This window comes from Chelmon rostratus, chromosome 24, assembly GCF_017976325.1.
Source record: "Chelmon rostratus isolate fCheRos1 chromosome 24, fCheRos1.pri, whole genome shotgun sequence".
NCBI lineage: Eukaryota > Metazoa > Chordata > Actinopteri > Chaetodontiformes > Chaetodontidae > Chelmon > Chelmon rostratus.
The window spans coordinates 13063566-13081983 of NC_055681.1; the positions used below are offsets into that span (position 1 = coordinate 13063566).

The following is an 18418-nucleotide window of genomic DNA, read 5'->3' on the forward strand; positions in this document are numbered from 1 at the left end:
GAAGCCAACAACAGTCGGAGTTGAGCAAAGGCCCTCCTTCTCTTCTTCTGTGTGAGGATTGGGCCAATTTGCAGCCAGTTTTGAAAATGACTGACACTGAATAGCCAATAAAATTCTGAACATGCGATACGCCACATCAGTGGGTTATTTACAGCTCCGGCACCTCAAATCAAGGATTTCATAGATAATAGTGATATCACACACAACTGGAAGTGAGTTGAAAGATATATAGCCACAATGTAGGTATAAATACCTTAAATATGAATACAAATGGCCAAAATTTGGATTTCATGAATATAAATATAGTATGCAAAAAAATATAGTGTAATTTCTTTTTTTAAAGAGAACACCTAAATATACCATTAGAGAAAACATGAAAATATTCAGTTTCTGTGGTATTGCTATCAGTTTTTATTGAACTTGGACTGTGGTAAGGCATCTTGCTGTGGTCCCATCATGTTTTCCTGCTACTAAGTCCCAAATATATTCATCTGCAAGCAAAAATATTCAGGCGGTAAAAAAACTCTTCTCCTTCAGCATGTTCAGACTGCTATTACTCAGTCCCAGCAGCACTTACAGTGATTCTGGCATATTTCATACATTTTTTTCAGATTTTTATGTTGTTGCCATTCCTTACAGCTACGAAAATCCAACCATAAGACAAGTTTATACATTACGCAACCTGTGCTGTAATCCACATTATTGAATCCGTGCTGTTGCTCCTTCAGACTGCTCCCGAGAGTCACGTTAGCATATTGAATGTGTCCTGAGCTGCAGAATTCACAATATCTGACCATCACTCAACCCAACATACTATTGGAAATAATACCCTAATACCTGGTGTTGAATTTTAACAGAAAAACATATTATAAAGTCAGGCTGCTGCAGAAACACGGACACTGTATACTGTTCTGAGTGCATCATATTTCTGATCTCGAGCAGCAGAATACAAAATAACATGTTGTCATACTGTATTCAGTACATAACATACTGCAGTGATGGTCATCCAGCCCACTAACATATTGTGGACTTTTATTTTATGCACCAAAATTGGTTCATTGTAAAGTAAATAAATTGTTTTGATGCCGTCTTTTAGTTTTATTAGAGCAGATGAGTTAGATTAGGGCATGTAAAGGAAGAGATTGGGGAGTCAGCAGTGATGACGCAACACGCCTGAAGGAGTCGCACAGTGCCAAGACAATGGCGAAAAGGATGTTTGATTCGTTGTTTGAGGCCTTGTCCGCACGTATGTGGATATTTTTCGAAACAGACAGTTTTCCCCTCTGTTTAAAAGAAAGCACAAGCTCCTTACAAAATATCTCTGCACGCACAAGAATGCTAAAAGTCGACGTCAATGATGATCAAACACCGGAGAAGAGCTTTCTGAGCATGCACAGTGAGCTGAAATAAAATAGCAGCGCTAACGAAGAACGTGAATTGATCTGTTGTCTGTCCACACTGATACGCAGAGGCCGGAGCTTCAGAAGGCGTTAAAAATCTCAGTTTCAGTGACCTAAAACAGTGTTTGCAGAGGAAAATGTTCATTTTGACGAATATCCACGAATGTGTGGACAAGGCCTGAATCTGCCATCCACAAGCAACACAAGAAACCCACAAAAAAACTGAATGCTCTCTGGCACAGTGCATATGAGAGGCTTCAGTGGATGATCTGAACTTGTCTATCAAACAAGAAATTGCAATTTCTTAATTACTTACTATTATTTTGGACAATAGAACTGACAAAGGCTGTAGTGCTTTGCTAAAAAGAAAGTAGAATAAGTTATTTATGTGCTGACTGTTCCTGAACCCCCTCCATAGTATCACCAGTCATGTCTGCTGATAGATTTGTGCCCGTGCTGCAAAGCCTCAGCTGGGTGATTTCATGTGAATTACAGTGGAATTGGACTTTTTCATGCTTTCTCTCACCAGCGTCGGATTCATTGCCGTGGTCCAGGTCCTTATTTTCTGTGATGTCCTTATGCGAGACCAGGAACAGAACCACCTCGCTCTTCTCGTTCTTTATGGGCACGATGTCCAGCAGACACCAGAACCTGGAGCCTGTGAGAAGAACAGAGATTCAGGTCCGGCTGACGATGATGAAATGTGACCACATCCCGCCGTCGCCCAGTCTTACCGCTCTTCTTGTACAGAACGATCTCAGTCTTGAACTCCCGCCGTTCATCCAGAGCTGTCTGCATCTGCGAGGTGAGGCGGTCGCTGGTCTCGCCGCCGTACAGGAAGTGGCACATGCAGCTCTTCTGCATCAGCTCGCCACGGGCGAAGCCGGTCAGCTCGCAGAAGCCGTCGGAGCAGTAGACTATGGGATAGAGGGACTGGACCTGAGCGTTGCCCAGGACAAAGTTGCTGTCTGAATGGAGGAGAGACGGGAAGGTGATGGGGTCGGGAAACAGAAGAAAACGTTAGCAGACTGCTTGCTGATTTGATTAACCTGAAGCTCACCTACAATGCAGCGTCACCATCCCATGATGCTCTGTTCTGTTTCTCCTTTCATCAGAATGAGCAAATCAAATTTAAAGCTTCCACTTGTGATATTGTTATGAACACAATCTTTATTGTCATACCTTAATCATTCACCAGTAACTTCATTTCTCAGCTATAGGATGATGTTAAACTTTAATGATTCCTCCGCCACAGAAGGACTGCATATATGGCAGTATATGTGCAGTATGTAATAAGATTGATACATTATGTATAGATTTACCAGCAAAATCACAAATTTCTCATGAAATATTGAATATATAACAACACATGCATGTAAGCGTACTGTACGTGAGTGGATTGCCAGAACAAACAGGAGGCCTGACAAAAGGTCTGACCGGCTGAGTCACGAGGACGATCTGGAATAATTGTAAGAAGCTGAATTAGGTGCAATCGGTGACTCAGCCAAAAACACTCATTCTGCCGAGATCATTAAAGTTCATACATAAATGAATCTGGGAGACCGGAGCGCTCGCTTTGAAGAATGGCAGCAATACAGGACGAGAGAGCGGGAGCAAATGATTGAGAGTGACAGACAGAGTGAGGGAGAGCCGGAGACGAATGAATGGGGGGGCAGAGAAAGTTAGATTGCATGAAGATGAACTGGGGACAATGAAATTGAATAATTCATGCATTAATAAAGCATGTCCAATGTAAACGCTCTTGCCAAACCTCGCCGGCGCGCCGCTCAGACAAGAAGTACAGACTACCTTCCAGAGCAGGAGGCTCATAGGGAGTCCACATTTCCTCTGCAACAAGTTCTGAATCATGATAATAAACCGACAAAAGGATGTCCTGCAACATCCAATGAGAAGCAATCTCATTGGTCAGGATAAACCTCAGTGGGTGGGCTTAACAGCTGCGTTCCTTTTTAAGCACGGGTTAGCTCACTTGCAAATTCCAGCAACAAAGAAGTATTTCAAAAAACACTATTAAGAGCAAAAAGCAGTGATTAGCATTTATTGACCAGAAGTCATCCAACCACATGCTTTTTGCAAAACTTGCCACGTGGGTTTTAGCGAATCACACGGAGGGAAAGCGACAAATCTGTCGCACACAAGAGGTGCAGAAACCTGCTCCGCCAGTGTCTGTATTTATACCATCTGTGCCACCTATTTCCATCATCACCCTCTGCTACAAACTGTCCCACCTGCCAGCAGCCTCTCTCAAAATCACACCTGGAGCATAATGTGCAAGCGGTGTGCTCACAAATCCGTCAAGGAACACATAAATTTACATAATGCATGGATGATCACGGCATTTCACTGTCAACCAGGTATCTGATGCTGATGAGCCACCTGACTGTGGCCTTATGACCCGCCAACCAGGAACAAAGAGGATTAAATCAGTAAACGCCACTCAAACTGTGTTGGTGCTGCTTGATCCATCATGGTGGGCAGAGGGTGTTTATGTTTCTGTGTTTCTGCTTGATGAAAAGGCTTTTTGAGGATTATTTCGCAGTCACGTGTCCGCAGTAAAGGCCAATATGTCAGCATCCCATCTTGAGAGACCGCAACAAGTGCGAGGCCTTGTTGCTCATGCATCAGCAGATGGATTTGTAGTGACAACAGCAACAGCGGCGGCGTCTCCTTGTTGTCAGCCTCGCCAGGTGCGCTAAGTGGACGGAGAAACGGCCGCAACAGCATCTGATCATTCAAGCTGCCGCTCTGCGAGGCAGCAGAGGAGGGAGGCCGGCCGCGATTTCTGAACACAAGAGTGACGCGGTCGGCGATTTTGAAGAGTGTGACAAAATATAATAGGATTTGATGAATCACTTCTCCCAGGAAAAAAAAAATAGGCCTGTACTTTGGAGATGATTAACTGGTAGAATAGAGGAATATATTAATATTTAACAGAAGTGAGTCCATTGTGCAGAAAAACAAGGCTTTCATAAGGCAAAAATGGGACCTCTTACATTTGAGCTTTCAGAGGAATGTTAAAGGAAAGGAGCCAACCTCTGCATTTTCTTTAACACAAAGAGCCAGCGCGCCTGAATGTCACTGCTGAAGATGTCATAAAACCACAGAATAAAATAATAATCCAATATAGGGAAAAAATAGATTACATCGAATGCATAAAATCAAGTCAAATACAACATTTTAAAAGAAGTGCAGCAGTGCATAAGAACAAGGCAAAGTGCAGAAGTTTCAGACCTGAATCAGGAAGTCAAAGCTTGTCAAAGGCTGAGGTGAAAGCAAGTTTTAAGCTTTCTTTTGAAAATATTCAGTGAGCTGCTTCCCTGATATCTGTAGGTAGTTTGTTCCAGAGCTCTGGCGCCTAATGGGCAAAGGCAGCAGGTGATCACAGCGTTCTTGAAAGCAAAATATGAATGAGGGGGTTAGAAATGTAAGTTGGTCCTAGACCATTAAGGGCTTTGTATACAAGGAGGACCTTAAAATCAATCCTGAATGTTACAGGAAGCCAGCGCAGAGCAGCTGAGACTGGACTAACGCGCTCTCTCTCCTCTTGGCTCCGGTTAACAGCCGAGCTGCAGAGTTTTGAATGAGATGAAGTCTCTCAGTGTTAATTGTTAATTACATCAAATGCAAAACTGCATGTTTCATCCGTCGTAATGCTGTTAACACTTGCCAGTAAACAGATACACACATCTTAAATTATCCAACTTGTTGATAACCTTGTTTTTATGGCCCAGTGATCTATGAAATTTGTCAAAGCAGTGTTCACTTTCCACTGGAACATCATTCAACATGGAGTCGACATTAAATCCTGTACCTGACCTGCGGTGAACAATTCCAGCTCCAGGCATTTCAGCCGTTTTTAGTAGGTAATTTGTGGTCACCGCATCCTGCAGCCGCTGATCTACCGATGAACACAACTCATTTCTGCTCGCGGCCCCCGCGCTCCATCATTTTCCCTCTACCCTGGCCTTATGCCGTGATCCTATTTTCTTTTGTTGTATTCATTTTCTGCACACTCCCCAGGCGCCGGGCAGGCTTGTCACATCCGCGCCGCAATCCAGGTGTAATAACTCGCGAGCCGAACTACAAAACCACTCAGACTCAGCCTCTGAGCAGCTTAGGGAACCCTGATAAACCCTGATACTGATAACACTGACAGCGACAGCCTGCCACAGTACATTCCCCACCACGCGTAATATAAGCCAAACACACACACACACAGGCCACACACTTTCATGAACCGCGTTTTTTAAGGACACCTTGTTGACTTGCATTTATTCCCTGGAGCCTTGCGTATTGTACATAAGACACAAGCCCACTCAAAGCATCTAAACACTGTTTATTGCTTGTTTCTCAGCTTGTGGTTCACATATATACATTAAAAAAATCTTTCTTTCTCTCATAATTACACTAATTATGAGAAACTTCACCTAGCAGTGTGACAAGTTAATTGTGTGACAAGCCTTTTTGCACAACTGCCAATTTATGGTACTATTTCTAACTACTGGATGCCATGAAATCTGGTACACTCACTGATGTCTCCCTCAGGATGAGTTCATTGTTCAGTACTTTGGTTTTTGGTTAATACCTGCAAGACTAATGGCATTTCCATGAGCCTCAGCCGCACTGCTTTGTGTTTAGTGCTAATTAGCAAACATTAGCATCCTAACAAGCTAAAAAAAAAAAGGTGGCGAACGTGGCAAACCTTCTAAACATTAGCATGCTTACATTGTCATTATGAGCACGTTAGCATGTTAATGTGATTAATTACGACAGCCTAAGTCAGTGTGACATCAGGAGGCAGTACGAGCTGAGCTGCTTTGATATTCTCAGTCTGACATGTCACTTTGCTACCTAATTTGTTTTATTCTTATGCATTCATTCAATAATTATTATCTGTCATTCATTTCTAATATCACATCGATTGTCGATGGTTGACAAAAAAAAGAAATGACGTGAATTTCAAAAGAATGCCGGCAAACAATAAGGCGATGAACGCCGGCAGCCAGGCGATCCCTGCCTGCAGGATCATTTGTTAAACCGTCACTCTGGTGTGTTTCCGAAACCTTAACAGAAGACGCATTTTCAATCCACATCAACTTCACAAGTTGATAAGCCAGAGCTCCCCCCTGAGCAAAGCCCAGAAACCTGTCACTCCGATGTCGCTCCCCCTTCTCACTTGCTCACTTTTACAACCACAAATACAGTATGACCTCAAGAGAGTACACGAGCACCGTCGATAAGAGCGAATCATGCAGCATTAACTTGTGTTTTTTAACAACTATCTGCATATAAAGCTCAGACTGAAAAGCAGGTGATTGAACTCATTTATCAAGTAAATTGTTGGATCCAATTTGTGTTATTTACAATATAGATTAAGGGAGCAATTCGTTGAATTTGTAACATGTATTTGTCATGTCATCAAATGATAAATAAACCTTAAACAATATACTTTATTGATCAGTGAGTGGTGGAATTCTTTGAAGTCCCTCAACACACAGGAGCCGATTTCTTAGATTTGTGTTTGCAGACAGTTTGAATCTGCGAACTTCTGTACTTTAAAATGTGCTGGAGAGGAAATGAAAGAAATTGAAGCGTCTGCACTCATCTCTGTTGCAGCCACCACATTTATAGTCATGCATCTCATCGACAACAAGGCAAACACACATAATAAATATAGCCTCCCGTCAGTTATCACTCAGTCCGCCACCGAGCTGCATCCTCTGGGCACCATGAATGTCTGTGCAAAATGTATTTATAAATCTGAGCTGACCAACTGATATTCCACATAAAACTGAAATGTGTAGCCTTTGCTCTTATAAATATGCATGAGGTGTACAGAGATATCTCTGGGTTAATGAATATCTGAAGCTCTCTCCCACAATGTAGGGGGAGAAAAAACGAGAGAGAATTCCCTGGAGTCGCCTTGATTATCATGCTGCATTAATGTTGGACAGCAAAGACAGAAGATGGAAATACTGTTCTGCTCAGCTGATATTTAGTGCTCGGGAACACTTACAATGTCCTGTGTTCTGTCACAGAGTGTACAGAATGACTAATAAAGACACTTGAGTCCTTGATGCTTCATGCTTGGCATTTCCAACTTGCACTGTTTTTCCTGGTTTCCTGAATTACGTCATTTAAAACAGCGATGCAATTCTCTCCCAGTCCATTCTGCTCTGGGGATGCTCCTCATTAAAATTCCCCTACTGTGAGCAGGAGCGCATTCATGAATGAGGAGCTCGACCTGAGCGCCTCGGCCCAAGTGGAGGAGGAAGTGCTGGTGATCACGCGCCGTCATTCACCTCTTTCATTCACTGGCTCAGATTATGAGTATTATCTATGACACACAGAGGCCTGAAATACACACATGTGCGCACACATATAACCTACAGCCGTGCATTAGTTGGAGACATGTCAGAGTGACAGGGTTGCCATGTGGTATCCACTGAGCTGCTGCAGCCCCGGTGATAATAATGCTTTATACTCGCAAACAAACAGGCATATGAAAGAGTCAACAAATCAAAAGCAACAAGCCGACCTCGTCAAGGAGCACTTAAAGGAGCTCTTGAACCCGACTAATGCATCCTTGTTGGGGGCCGGCAGACACATCTCAGCGATGCAGTATGGGTAAATAAGATCCTGGAGGCTCGGGATACTGCTGAGCTGTCTTGGTGAAGAGGACGAGCGTGCCTGTGGACTCCCAAAAGGAGATTTTTAAAAACAGTGATGAAAGGGCGTTCCCCAACAATCAGGACATTGATCAGACTTCCCGGAGAGGCTTCCGAATGAGGCTGCGACTGATTGTCAGAGTCAAGAAGGACAGAGCGTCTTCGATCCTGGTTGTGCAATAGGGGATCAGCTCTTTGCTCTTGAGATGAGGCGTGCTGGTGGGCTCACGGGAGTTCGCGTATGCATTATGGGTTTTGTGGGCCGTGCGCTGTGGGAATACAGGGCGTGGGACCATGTGATCCTCGTATGCATTCTCAGTAGAAAGTCAAGCACATTTTCTGTGGCAGCTGGGCTCCAGATAAGCCCGGTTAAGGAGACAAGAAATTCCTATTCAAGCAAAAGAGTCCTGGATCTGATGGATCTCCCTCTCTGCCTGTACAGTGGCTCTGCCAGGCTGATGCAAGAAGCGATCAGATACGGGCTCGTGCAACGTGGCCCCTTCTCAGATTAGACCAGAACTAATCGCTGTTGACACAAGATGAAAAATTCTAATTGAATTAATGCTATCTCGTGAAACTTTGCCTCCGAGCGACACACAGGAAACATCAAATACCTACAGACGTCACTGAATATCAGGAGATGACAGCAGATTATGCCACAGTACCATCTACTCGCAGCACCCTGCAGCATGAATGCTGCTGTTATCACAAATGATATTTTTTTCTGCATTTACTGTCATTTACGGCTCTGTTTCAGTAAATAGACAGATCCCTCTCTGATGACTTTCACAGTATAGCCTTCATCCACACATTTGCTCTGTAGCGCCTGTTGGTTTGCGCCTTCAGGACTGTGTTATGTAACAGTGTTAAGATATAATAACTGCAGTTTCCATATTGATTGACAGCGAAAGGTTTGCATGGGCTTCATCCGCCTCTAAAAATTGCTTGCGACTGTCATGCTTTATGTTGAAAAAAAAAAAGGTAGCTGAGGTGCAACCTTTATTTTATGAATGGATGTTGTGTTTGGGAGCTGATGTAATGGTTTGAAATGATTCGGAGCCAGTTACTGCAAGGGCTGCATTTTCAACCAGGGGCAACTGCTTTAGGGCCCCAAAACTCCACGGCCACAAATCAAGTTTCAAATGTTTTGCAGGTTGCCGCTTGTAACTAACATTCCACTCTGATAGCATTTTGCTAGTGGTGACATTAGCAAGATAAGGTTAACCAGCTAGCTCGCTTAGCTACGCTGCATGGATCTGGCGTTGGTTGCTTCATAACATTAGCTGAAGTAGTTTGCAAATGGCGACGCAGCTAATATCAGCCGGATCAGTCCTGGTCTGCGTGAATAAACTGACTTTATTCACTCGAGACCCTATTTTGCTTTTTTCAATGGCTAGCAGTTTGTCTGTGTGAGCAAGCAAGCTTATATTGGCTAACACTGGTCAGCTAAAACTACAATATCACAGTGGGAGCAGGCCTCCACGGTCAAGAGGTTGGAGATTCCCCCACAAAATGTGGGCGTGGTGGCATATTCCCTCCATTAGCTGGGTGATGTGCCCCTGAGCAAGGCACTTAACCCCCCCAATGTGCTTCCCTGTGTGTGTTTCACTGCACGGTGCATGTGTGTGTGTTTCCCCAGTGATGGGTAAAAAGCAGAGAATAATTTCCCAGTCTTGGGATCAATAAAGTAAATAAACTAAACTAAATTTCACAGGCTTTGCGGTGGCATTAGCTTGACTTAGGACTCTGCGTTGTGGGCCTGACGTTAGCAGACTCAGTTTCAAAGCTAACGTTAGCTATTGCTAAAGGTAAACTGGGGAAAGCCATTTCTTTACAATCCATTCACATATTGCCAATGCAAGGTGATTAATACATGTACATTGCTCCAAAATTCATACGTTGCGCATTTAATGTGAGACCTGGTCTTAAAAAAGGCCCCTGTGTCCGAATCTGGTTTCAGGTCCTTTATAATAAGCTTTGTTACAAGTGGCAATTCCTTAATATGTTTAATTGCATTACAGCACAGCAAAATTAAGGAAGTATTCCAGCACAGAAAATGTCCACATTGTGCAGAAAGTGGGGAGATTGGGGGATGATAATGCCCTGGAAGGTGGTGTTTTACCCTGGGCCCTTTCACCAGGTTAATCTGGCCATGACACCTCATGCACAGACTGAATCCACAGCTGGGGCGCATTGAATCCAGCTGGACTGCAACCTTTGGCATTGATTGACAGCTCTCAGTTGCAGCTCGCCAATCCGAACCAATGTCTTTGAATGGTAATGAACACACTGACTCACAGCATTAATTAACACTATACGTTAACAGCGAATCATCACAGCTCAACGTATTATCACCATAGGTACAGTTGGGATAGCTTTGGAAGAGTGTTGCCTCTTTTTAAATGGTGTAAAAGCAAGAGTAGCCTGTTTTATCTCCAACAGCAAGCAGGCGTGTTGAGCTTAGTCTCGTATTTTGGGTGAATTATCATTTACTCAGTGTAAATAAAAAATGAAATGAATGCCTTGGCTGACTTCACACCATAGGCATTCCTTAGCCTCTACTATGTCTTTTTATTTTGCATCAAACTCTCCAAGGGCCAGCACATTATGCTTAATTCATCTTTTAACTGGGAGCTCAGGTAGGCGCTTCATGCATTCTTCATTTGTCAAACATTAGTCTGTGCCTCCATTCATTTTAATTCATTCATCAGAGCATCAGATTATGGTCTGTTTGTGTGTTGTCCCCATAAAGCACTTTGGCTAAAGCAGAACATCCTACTTGAACTCTGAAGTCCTCCAAATGAACTACTCCGACTAAACAAACTGGAATTATGGGATGCGGGATGGACCGCTGATGAGAAATGCACTCACGGGTCCCATCGAAACGAGTCGCGATGGTGTCCAGGAAGGTGTTTTGCGGCGCGATCAGACCCCGCATCACCGGCATCCGCGAGCGGGTCGAGCCGCGTCTCTCGCGTCGCTCCGATCCATGGCTCTCGGTGGACACGAAGCCCGGCAGGAACCTGGACGAGGTCCCCGGCGCTCCTCCCAGCCCCTGGAGGAGGGCGCCGAGCCGAGACACCCGGGACTCCACGGTCCAAAGCTGGGCAGCGACCACCGAGCGGGTGATCACGGATGAGGAGGAGAGAGGACGCGCTGGAGGGGAGAGGACGGAGGGATGGAGGGACCACGGCGAGGATGGTCACATTTACGCACGGGTGTACTGCAATGCAATGCAATGCCTCTCTCCTCCTCCCCTTCCCTCGATACTCCTCTGTTCCTTTCTTGCACAAACGCTTTTCTCTCCCTCTCTCTCTCTCTCTTTCGATTTCCCTTTTTTTCTGTTTCCTCCGCCAGCATCTCTTTGAATTTCTATCAGTCTCGCTTCACCTCTTAACCTTTCATGTTCTAATGAGCGCCCGTTTCAAGCGGGTAAATGAAAGTGCTCCATTGTGTTTATCTGGAGTATTACTTCACATCTCCGACACTTTCTGTCACGTTTCACACTTGAAGCTGCAAAATGTGTCACCCCAAGAACAAAATTAATATTTCAGGATGGGCTGAATATTCAAACATCTCTTTGTGGAAACATATATGATATATAGAAACACATTTTTCAATTCTCACATGCTTTTTTTGTGTGTGATGAATTCCAGATCTTTAACACTGGAGTGGAATTCAAGCTCATTTTGTGCAAGGCTGACAGTATGAAGTGGAAAAAATGGTGAAAAACCTTGCTGGGAGCTTTTCTTGTGTGGAATTTGAATGGGTGTCTGTGTGGGTTTTTCCTCCGGTTGCTCCAGTTTCCTCCCACAATCCAAACAGATGCACGTTGGGTTAATCGGCGACTCCTTCATTCCCCGTAGGCTCTTTGAATGTTACAGCCTCTGAGGCAGATCCAGTGCACCAATGTGAGCTGGGAAGGCATATATAGATAATAGATGGGTGGATGGATGGATGGACGGATGGATAGTCTTCAATAGAAATAATGCACACCCATCATAGCTGTTTGGTGTCTAATTGATCCTGTTCGTGGCAGCTTGCACAGATTAACATTCACAGCCCTGGTGCTGTTTTCATATCGGTTTGACATTGATTCTGCAGGTGTGACCATGTCCTCAGCAGACTGAGGCTGTCTGCAACATGTACTCGCAGGTAAACTGTAAGTTGGAGGACACTCTAATCTCACACAGGCAGCCCTCTGTCTCTTCAAGCTTTTCAGGAGTCATTGAGGCGCAAAAATTGGTTCAGAAAAAAAAAAAAACAACATCACTCGTCAGATCTACAGACCATATTTGCCTCCAAACTGAAAATCCTGAGCTACTTTTCCCAAAGGTTGATACTTCACATTCAGCTGAACCGTCGCTGCCTCAGGATTCCGAACAGCTTTGGTATTCCCAGTGATGTAAAAGCAAGGAGACCTCTACTCTAAAGTTTGTCCTCCACAACCTGTACGTTACAGCTGTAATTAATATTTACTTTGCACATCAAGACTTTACAGCACAATCATCTTATAAATGTGATGCATTGTTCTACATTAAACTGCTAAAACACATGTAAAGCAGTAAAACTTCATTTGCATTAAAGTACTGCTCTCACAGTAATGCGTCAGTAATAATCCAGAAATGTGACATAACAGTCTGACTGAAAGCCCAGAGCAAGAGTCTGCAGAAAAAACTAAGATACGTTAAGCTGTTCACACCCGCCAGTACCACCACAAGGGAAGTGGGAGCTTCTCACCAAACCATTGCAGCGGAACAATGTCAGTCAAATGAGGGGATGCAGGGTGGAGAAAGGAGGAAGGGGGTGGTGGTGGTAATGATGGTGCAATGGCAAGGGTGAAATGACTAGTAGCCAGTTCTAATAGATTCCTGCAATGTGTATGTAAAATGTAATGTAAAAAGTGTAAACCGTTGGCCACATGGTAATGTTATGTTGGCCCTGTTCTCCAACACTGGTGACATTAGTAAGGAAACAGCGCCCTCTACAGGACATGAGTCACAAGTGACACAACATCACCAGTATGCAATAAAGGGCAACTGTAACTGAAAATGGCAGTAATCAAAAAAAATTAAATATAAACTACATCCAGCCACGTCAAGCTGTTGAGGCTGCTTTCACTCCAATATCACAACAACACACTTTATACAGCACAATTCATTCATAAAATGTAAAACAAAACAGCTGCTAGGTAAAAAAGAAAAGACACTTGAGGAGAAAGCAATGTTAAAAAGATGTGTCTTAAGACTTGGTTTAAAGGTGTCAACAGATTTTGAACCCCTCAGACTTTCAGGGAGGCTGTTTCAGAGTTTGTGATGCTCAAAATTGAGGTCTGAGTCAGCGATAACACCAAGGTTCCTGACCTGTTCTTTGGTGTTTAGTGCCTGTGAACAGTCAGTGATTTATTACTGTTAAAACCTGCTCTGCGAGACAGTTAAAAAACAATTTTTTAAAAGGTAGTGGGAATAGGATCATGGCATTAGTTGCGTATATGTATAAGAGTGACCTAACGAGCCCTGTGGATTTTCACATGATTCCCACGTGGTGTCAATAATTTGTTAGATACTAGCATTGTCTGGGTAACTATTTAGGATGCACATTAAGTTTTCTGCAAGTGGGACTGAACATCAGGCAAATGGAGGGAAAGTTTGACTACATTTAATGGACAAATGAAAAAGTGCGCTGTGATGAAAAGCGTTTATGATCAAGGCACTCGACACAGCATATGCTTGATTTAAAGTTAACATTGCAGACACATCAGTGCTGTACTTTTAGCGAGTGCCTAAACCCACATTTTCCACAAAGTGATGTAAAATCAGCTGTGGCTGTTTTTACCACCCTCAAGTCACGACTTTGCCATCTCTGAGATGTCTGAGAGTTTCTGTTGTTAAAAGCAAAATGATCAGACTCTGGTGATGGTGATGCTGGTCCTGCCTTGGTCCAGGCTGAAATATCGACAAATATCGCATGGTTGGCAAGGAAGGTTGATATCAAGGTCCCTAGAGGATGAATCCTAATGGAATAAATGTGACCCCTTCACACACATAGAGACACTTCACACCCCTGGCCGACATTAACTTCAAGTTGCAGATCACTGTATCATTTTTTATCATTCCCGTCCACTCTCGGACAACTAGAGACCATCTTGCAGTGGGATCACACCAGCCATGATGCTAAATCAGTGAGTATGTTGAAATGGATGAACCTTTAACTACGGTATGTTAGTAGTGGCATATATGTGTGTTTTTCTGAAACATTCCCTCGTTTGATGCAAGAAATATATAACAAGATATGTGATCAGCTGTTTGGCAAAAGCATGGATATTGAATTATACTGAACAACAATTGAAAACTGTTCGTGTCTCCTGAGGAACCATCATTGCTGTGAGACCAAAATCGGAGTGCGAGGTGTTGACAACATCGATGAGGATTTCAGAACGCTCTCTGTTGTATGTCATAGATGTGATCAATGAGAGTTCCATGGTCTGTGGTTGCCTCTCTGATGCACCGATCAAATCCACGTAGTTTCATAGATTTGGTCGTTTACAGGTGTGCAGTGGAGCTCAAAATGAAGGCAGAGTTTGAAAATGGGTATGGTCCGACCCATGAGTACTCAGCACTCACGCCATACTGATTACTGAGCACTCATGGTCGACATGTCAACATGTGGACTGACTGATATGATCCCATCCAAGAATCCGCCAAAACTGACGCTCCCATTAGCTTTAGCTGTGTTTAGTACTAGTGAGGGAATATTAGCAAGCTAACACACTAAGCTAACACACTGAACATGAACATTGTACCTTCTCTCCATGTTGATATTGTCTTTGTTCGTGCATTAGCGTGCAGATAGCATTTAGCGTTTAACTCAAAGCACTGCTGTCAGAGTGCAGCATCACAGAGCTGCATGGCCGCAGACTCTTGTTTCACTCATGGAGTGAAGATACTTTACATTTAAGTTGTTCAGGGCCTTATCTTTTATGTGTCACGGCTCGGAGGGCAGAGGCTCAGGCGCAGATGAAGGACTCAGTACACAAATAAGTTTACAAGAATTTATTTACAATAAGTGAATACAAAAACCCCAGAGTGCTAAATACAATAAACAGTGAAGTGAGACCAACTACCAAACTATTCCTAGCAGACTATTACAACAAATTCAATGACAGGCCCAAATGGTGATAATCCTGGACGGAAACATATAACTAAGGAGAAGTCTAGCAAAAGAACATCAAATGCTGAACACAGGAATCCAACAAAGGAACTAGGCCACACTAGAAACTACTGGGAACAACTAAGGCTACCAACAATTAACAAAACAGAACCAACGAGAGAGAGGGTTTACTGAAGGCGGCTGTGGGATAGATCTGGATGGGGCGGCTGGAGGTGAGGCTGATGGCAGCGGGTAGGTGAAACAGAGGAAGTGGGTCGACTGGAGAATGGCTGGAGAGTTTGAGAAGCCAAGTTGTCAGGAATCAGAGGAGCGTCGGGCAGAAGGCAGTGGGGGTGATCCAAAGGAGTGTAGTTTACGGTCCGGCGTCGAGTCATGGATTGAGGCCGGTATTTATGGCAGAGGAAGAACAAAGGAGCAGAGGTAGACCACGCCCCGCCACAGGTGAGTTGAGTTGCTAATAGGCAGATTCACCGCACCTGTCTGAGCCTCACACACCAGCCTGCACACGCCCACCTGAGGAGGGAGTGTGAGAGGAAGAGGGAGAGATAGGAGGGAAGGGGAGAGGGATTGCCACTAGGAGAGGGCAGAGGTGGAGGGCATGACATTATGCCTGTACACCTGTGCTATCTGGTTTGTGTGAAATGGGTTCATTTGCCCAGGCTTTTCTTTCCTTATTTTGATTATAGTTGTGGCAAAGAAAACTGTTCATATTGAGGTTTGTAATTATCCACAGATTTTGGGGACATTGTTTCGAGATATATGGTTGAATTTTTCAGATGCGGTTTCTTCAATGAGCACCACAATCAAAAGAAATCTCAGTCAAAAATCAGCTTCATTGTCAACTTCACCAAATGTACAGGACGTACAAATGGATCGAAATATTGTTTCTCACAGTCCCACCTTGTGTGCAAAAATATAAAGATAAAAACAAGACAGCGATTCAGATAAAACAAGACGACAAGTGTTAGAAATCAATACATAAAATCCACGCAGATTACTGCAGGTGCAGATACCCATACAGACAGGTTGGTGGTACCTGGACACACAAATCCAATCTGGTCATTTGCAAATAATTTGAGAGTGGAAGTTCATTATTGACCCTGGAATAAATAAAAACAGTCTTGAGTACCCAGAATTAATGTCCAGATACTTTAAGATGGTCCAGAGCTGTGTTTTGTTTTAATATGTCCCAAGCCCTTACTTTATTTTTGATCCTTTTCATGGATTCGATGAACTGATCCTTTAATTAATATTTTGCAGGTCATAAATATCACCAGCAGATGTCAGTGCTGCATTAGTCACACATTCAGCATTTCCAGAGTGATGTAATGCAATGGAGTCAGAATGAAAACCTGCAGCATCTCACCACAGGTTTACGGTTGTTAACATAAGAGCTGCACTTTGCTGTGATATTGCAGCCGGTTTCGAATTGACTCAACGATTTCAAAGTCATTGCTCATTTAATCATAATAGAGGAGAACAGAATGAATACAATTAATTGATTAAGTGTTTAGTAATAAGTCAGAGCAGGGATGAGAGAGAAATCTTGCTTATATTTGACAGAATTGTCTCTCATTTTTGCTTATTCTGGTGTAAACTGTATATTTTCACCTTAAATGAAGGAAAAATCACTCTCTGCAGAGCCTATAAATTATGACGAGGGGTCACAAATACATGGCTTCATCTTTAAGTGTCACAACCCAAATAGTTGGTTCTCTGTGTTTGGTGACTGTGAGAGCAGCACTCTCACAACCTTATTTATTAGTCAGAGGGGCTTTAAGGGTTAAAGGGGAGGTAGATCTAGATGCAAAATGGAGTGCTTCAGACACTCATTTGTGCCCACTGCCATCAGACTGCACAACAGCAGTGGAGACCACAGACCATCATCATACTGACCATTCTATTGTCCTATGTCATGCTATATCATGTTATAATATCCTTTATTGTATTGCGTACACACTATATTTCTATAATAACACAGGCAACTCCAAGTATAATTACATCGTCACATTATATGACACTCTACACTGATACAGGTGACTGTACCTCATTGCTCTCACACATACTATACTTTGCTGTTAATAATCACAGTACCACGTCACTTTGCTTGAGAAGGTAATGCATTAGTAGTTCATGTACAAAGCTAGTTGTGGGTACTGTATGTTCCTGATTACCTCATTTATTCTGTCCTTGTGCTGCTGTTGTGCAACACCCAAATGTTCCCTCAGAGGGATCAATATCTTATCTTAGAAACATGCATTTCTGCATCCAGGAATATATTCCTGTTTTGTATTGACTGAAATGAATAACAGGGGTAGACGTGACCTCAGCAGCTGAGCATATAAGGAAAAAGCAACTATATTTTCCCAAAATAGTTTAACTTTTTTCCAGTTAAAACCTTATGGTCTTATACTAGCTACTACTACTACTACTACTAATAATAATAATAGCAATAATGATAATTATATTACTAATGATAAATCTTATGTACACAGCACTTTAAAAACAAAGTTACAAAGTGCTTTACATGACTAAACCAGGAAAAAACATCTTGGATGGGGCAAATAAAATAAGACAATTAGAAATAATATAGAAATGCAATGCAGCCAAATAATAATAATAAATAAAAAGAGCAACATTAGTGTTAAAACAGACAAAACATGACGGAAATACAACAGCGATTATATTGATTATATAGGAAGACATATTATGTCAAACATTCAACTTCAAACTCCCATATTTCGGACAGCTTTGAGTGTGTCGTCATGCAGCGCGTGAGGTTGTGAACGCGACCCTCTCCGGGCTGCCGCTCATCAACATGTCCGCTGTTATCTGTCTTCAATGAAACGCTCCAGCAGCCGCACGAGCGCTGTCACAGAGAGCTGCATTAAACCGTAAGGCGGCCGAACCTGGCCGGCCGCGCGCCATTGGCTGAAGCATCCGGCGCTCGTCTCCGCCTCTCTCATCACCGCGCGCGCCCGTTGCGGATGCGTGCGACGGGACGGTCTCGCGCCCCGCTGTCCGTGCTCCCCATCTTTCTCCCTCACCGAAACCTGAGATTACTAACAGGCGCCACAATGGGGGGATTTAACGCGTAGCAGCTCTTGCTCCATTTTATTTAAATTTCAAGCGTCGAGTTTGGGTTTATTCCCCGTAAAA

At 43.4% G+C, this 18418-nt stretch overlaps 1 protein-coding gene across 1 annotated transcript in view; it reads right to left on the bottom strand.

Annotated features, from left to right (window-relative positions):
* Positions 1-11036, bottom strand: part of LOC121627122 (potassium voltage-gated channel subfamily H member 8-like) — a 28849-nt gene extending 17813 nt beyond the window's left edge. The window contains exons 1-3 of the mRNA XM_041965807.1: positions 10961-11036; positions 2135-2368; positions 1927-2058 (exon numbers count right to left, since the gene is read on the bottom strand). Of these exons, the coding sequence (XP_041821741.1) occupies positions 1927-2058; positions 2135-2368; positions 10961-11036 (442 nt within the window). The remainder of the gene's footprint in view (positions 1-1926; positions 2059-2134; positions 2369-10960) is intronic.
* Positions 11037-18418: the final 7382 nt, after the last annotated feature.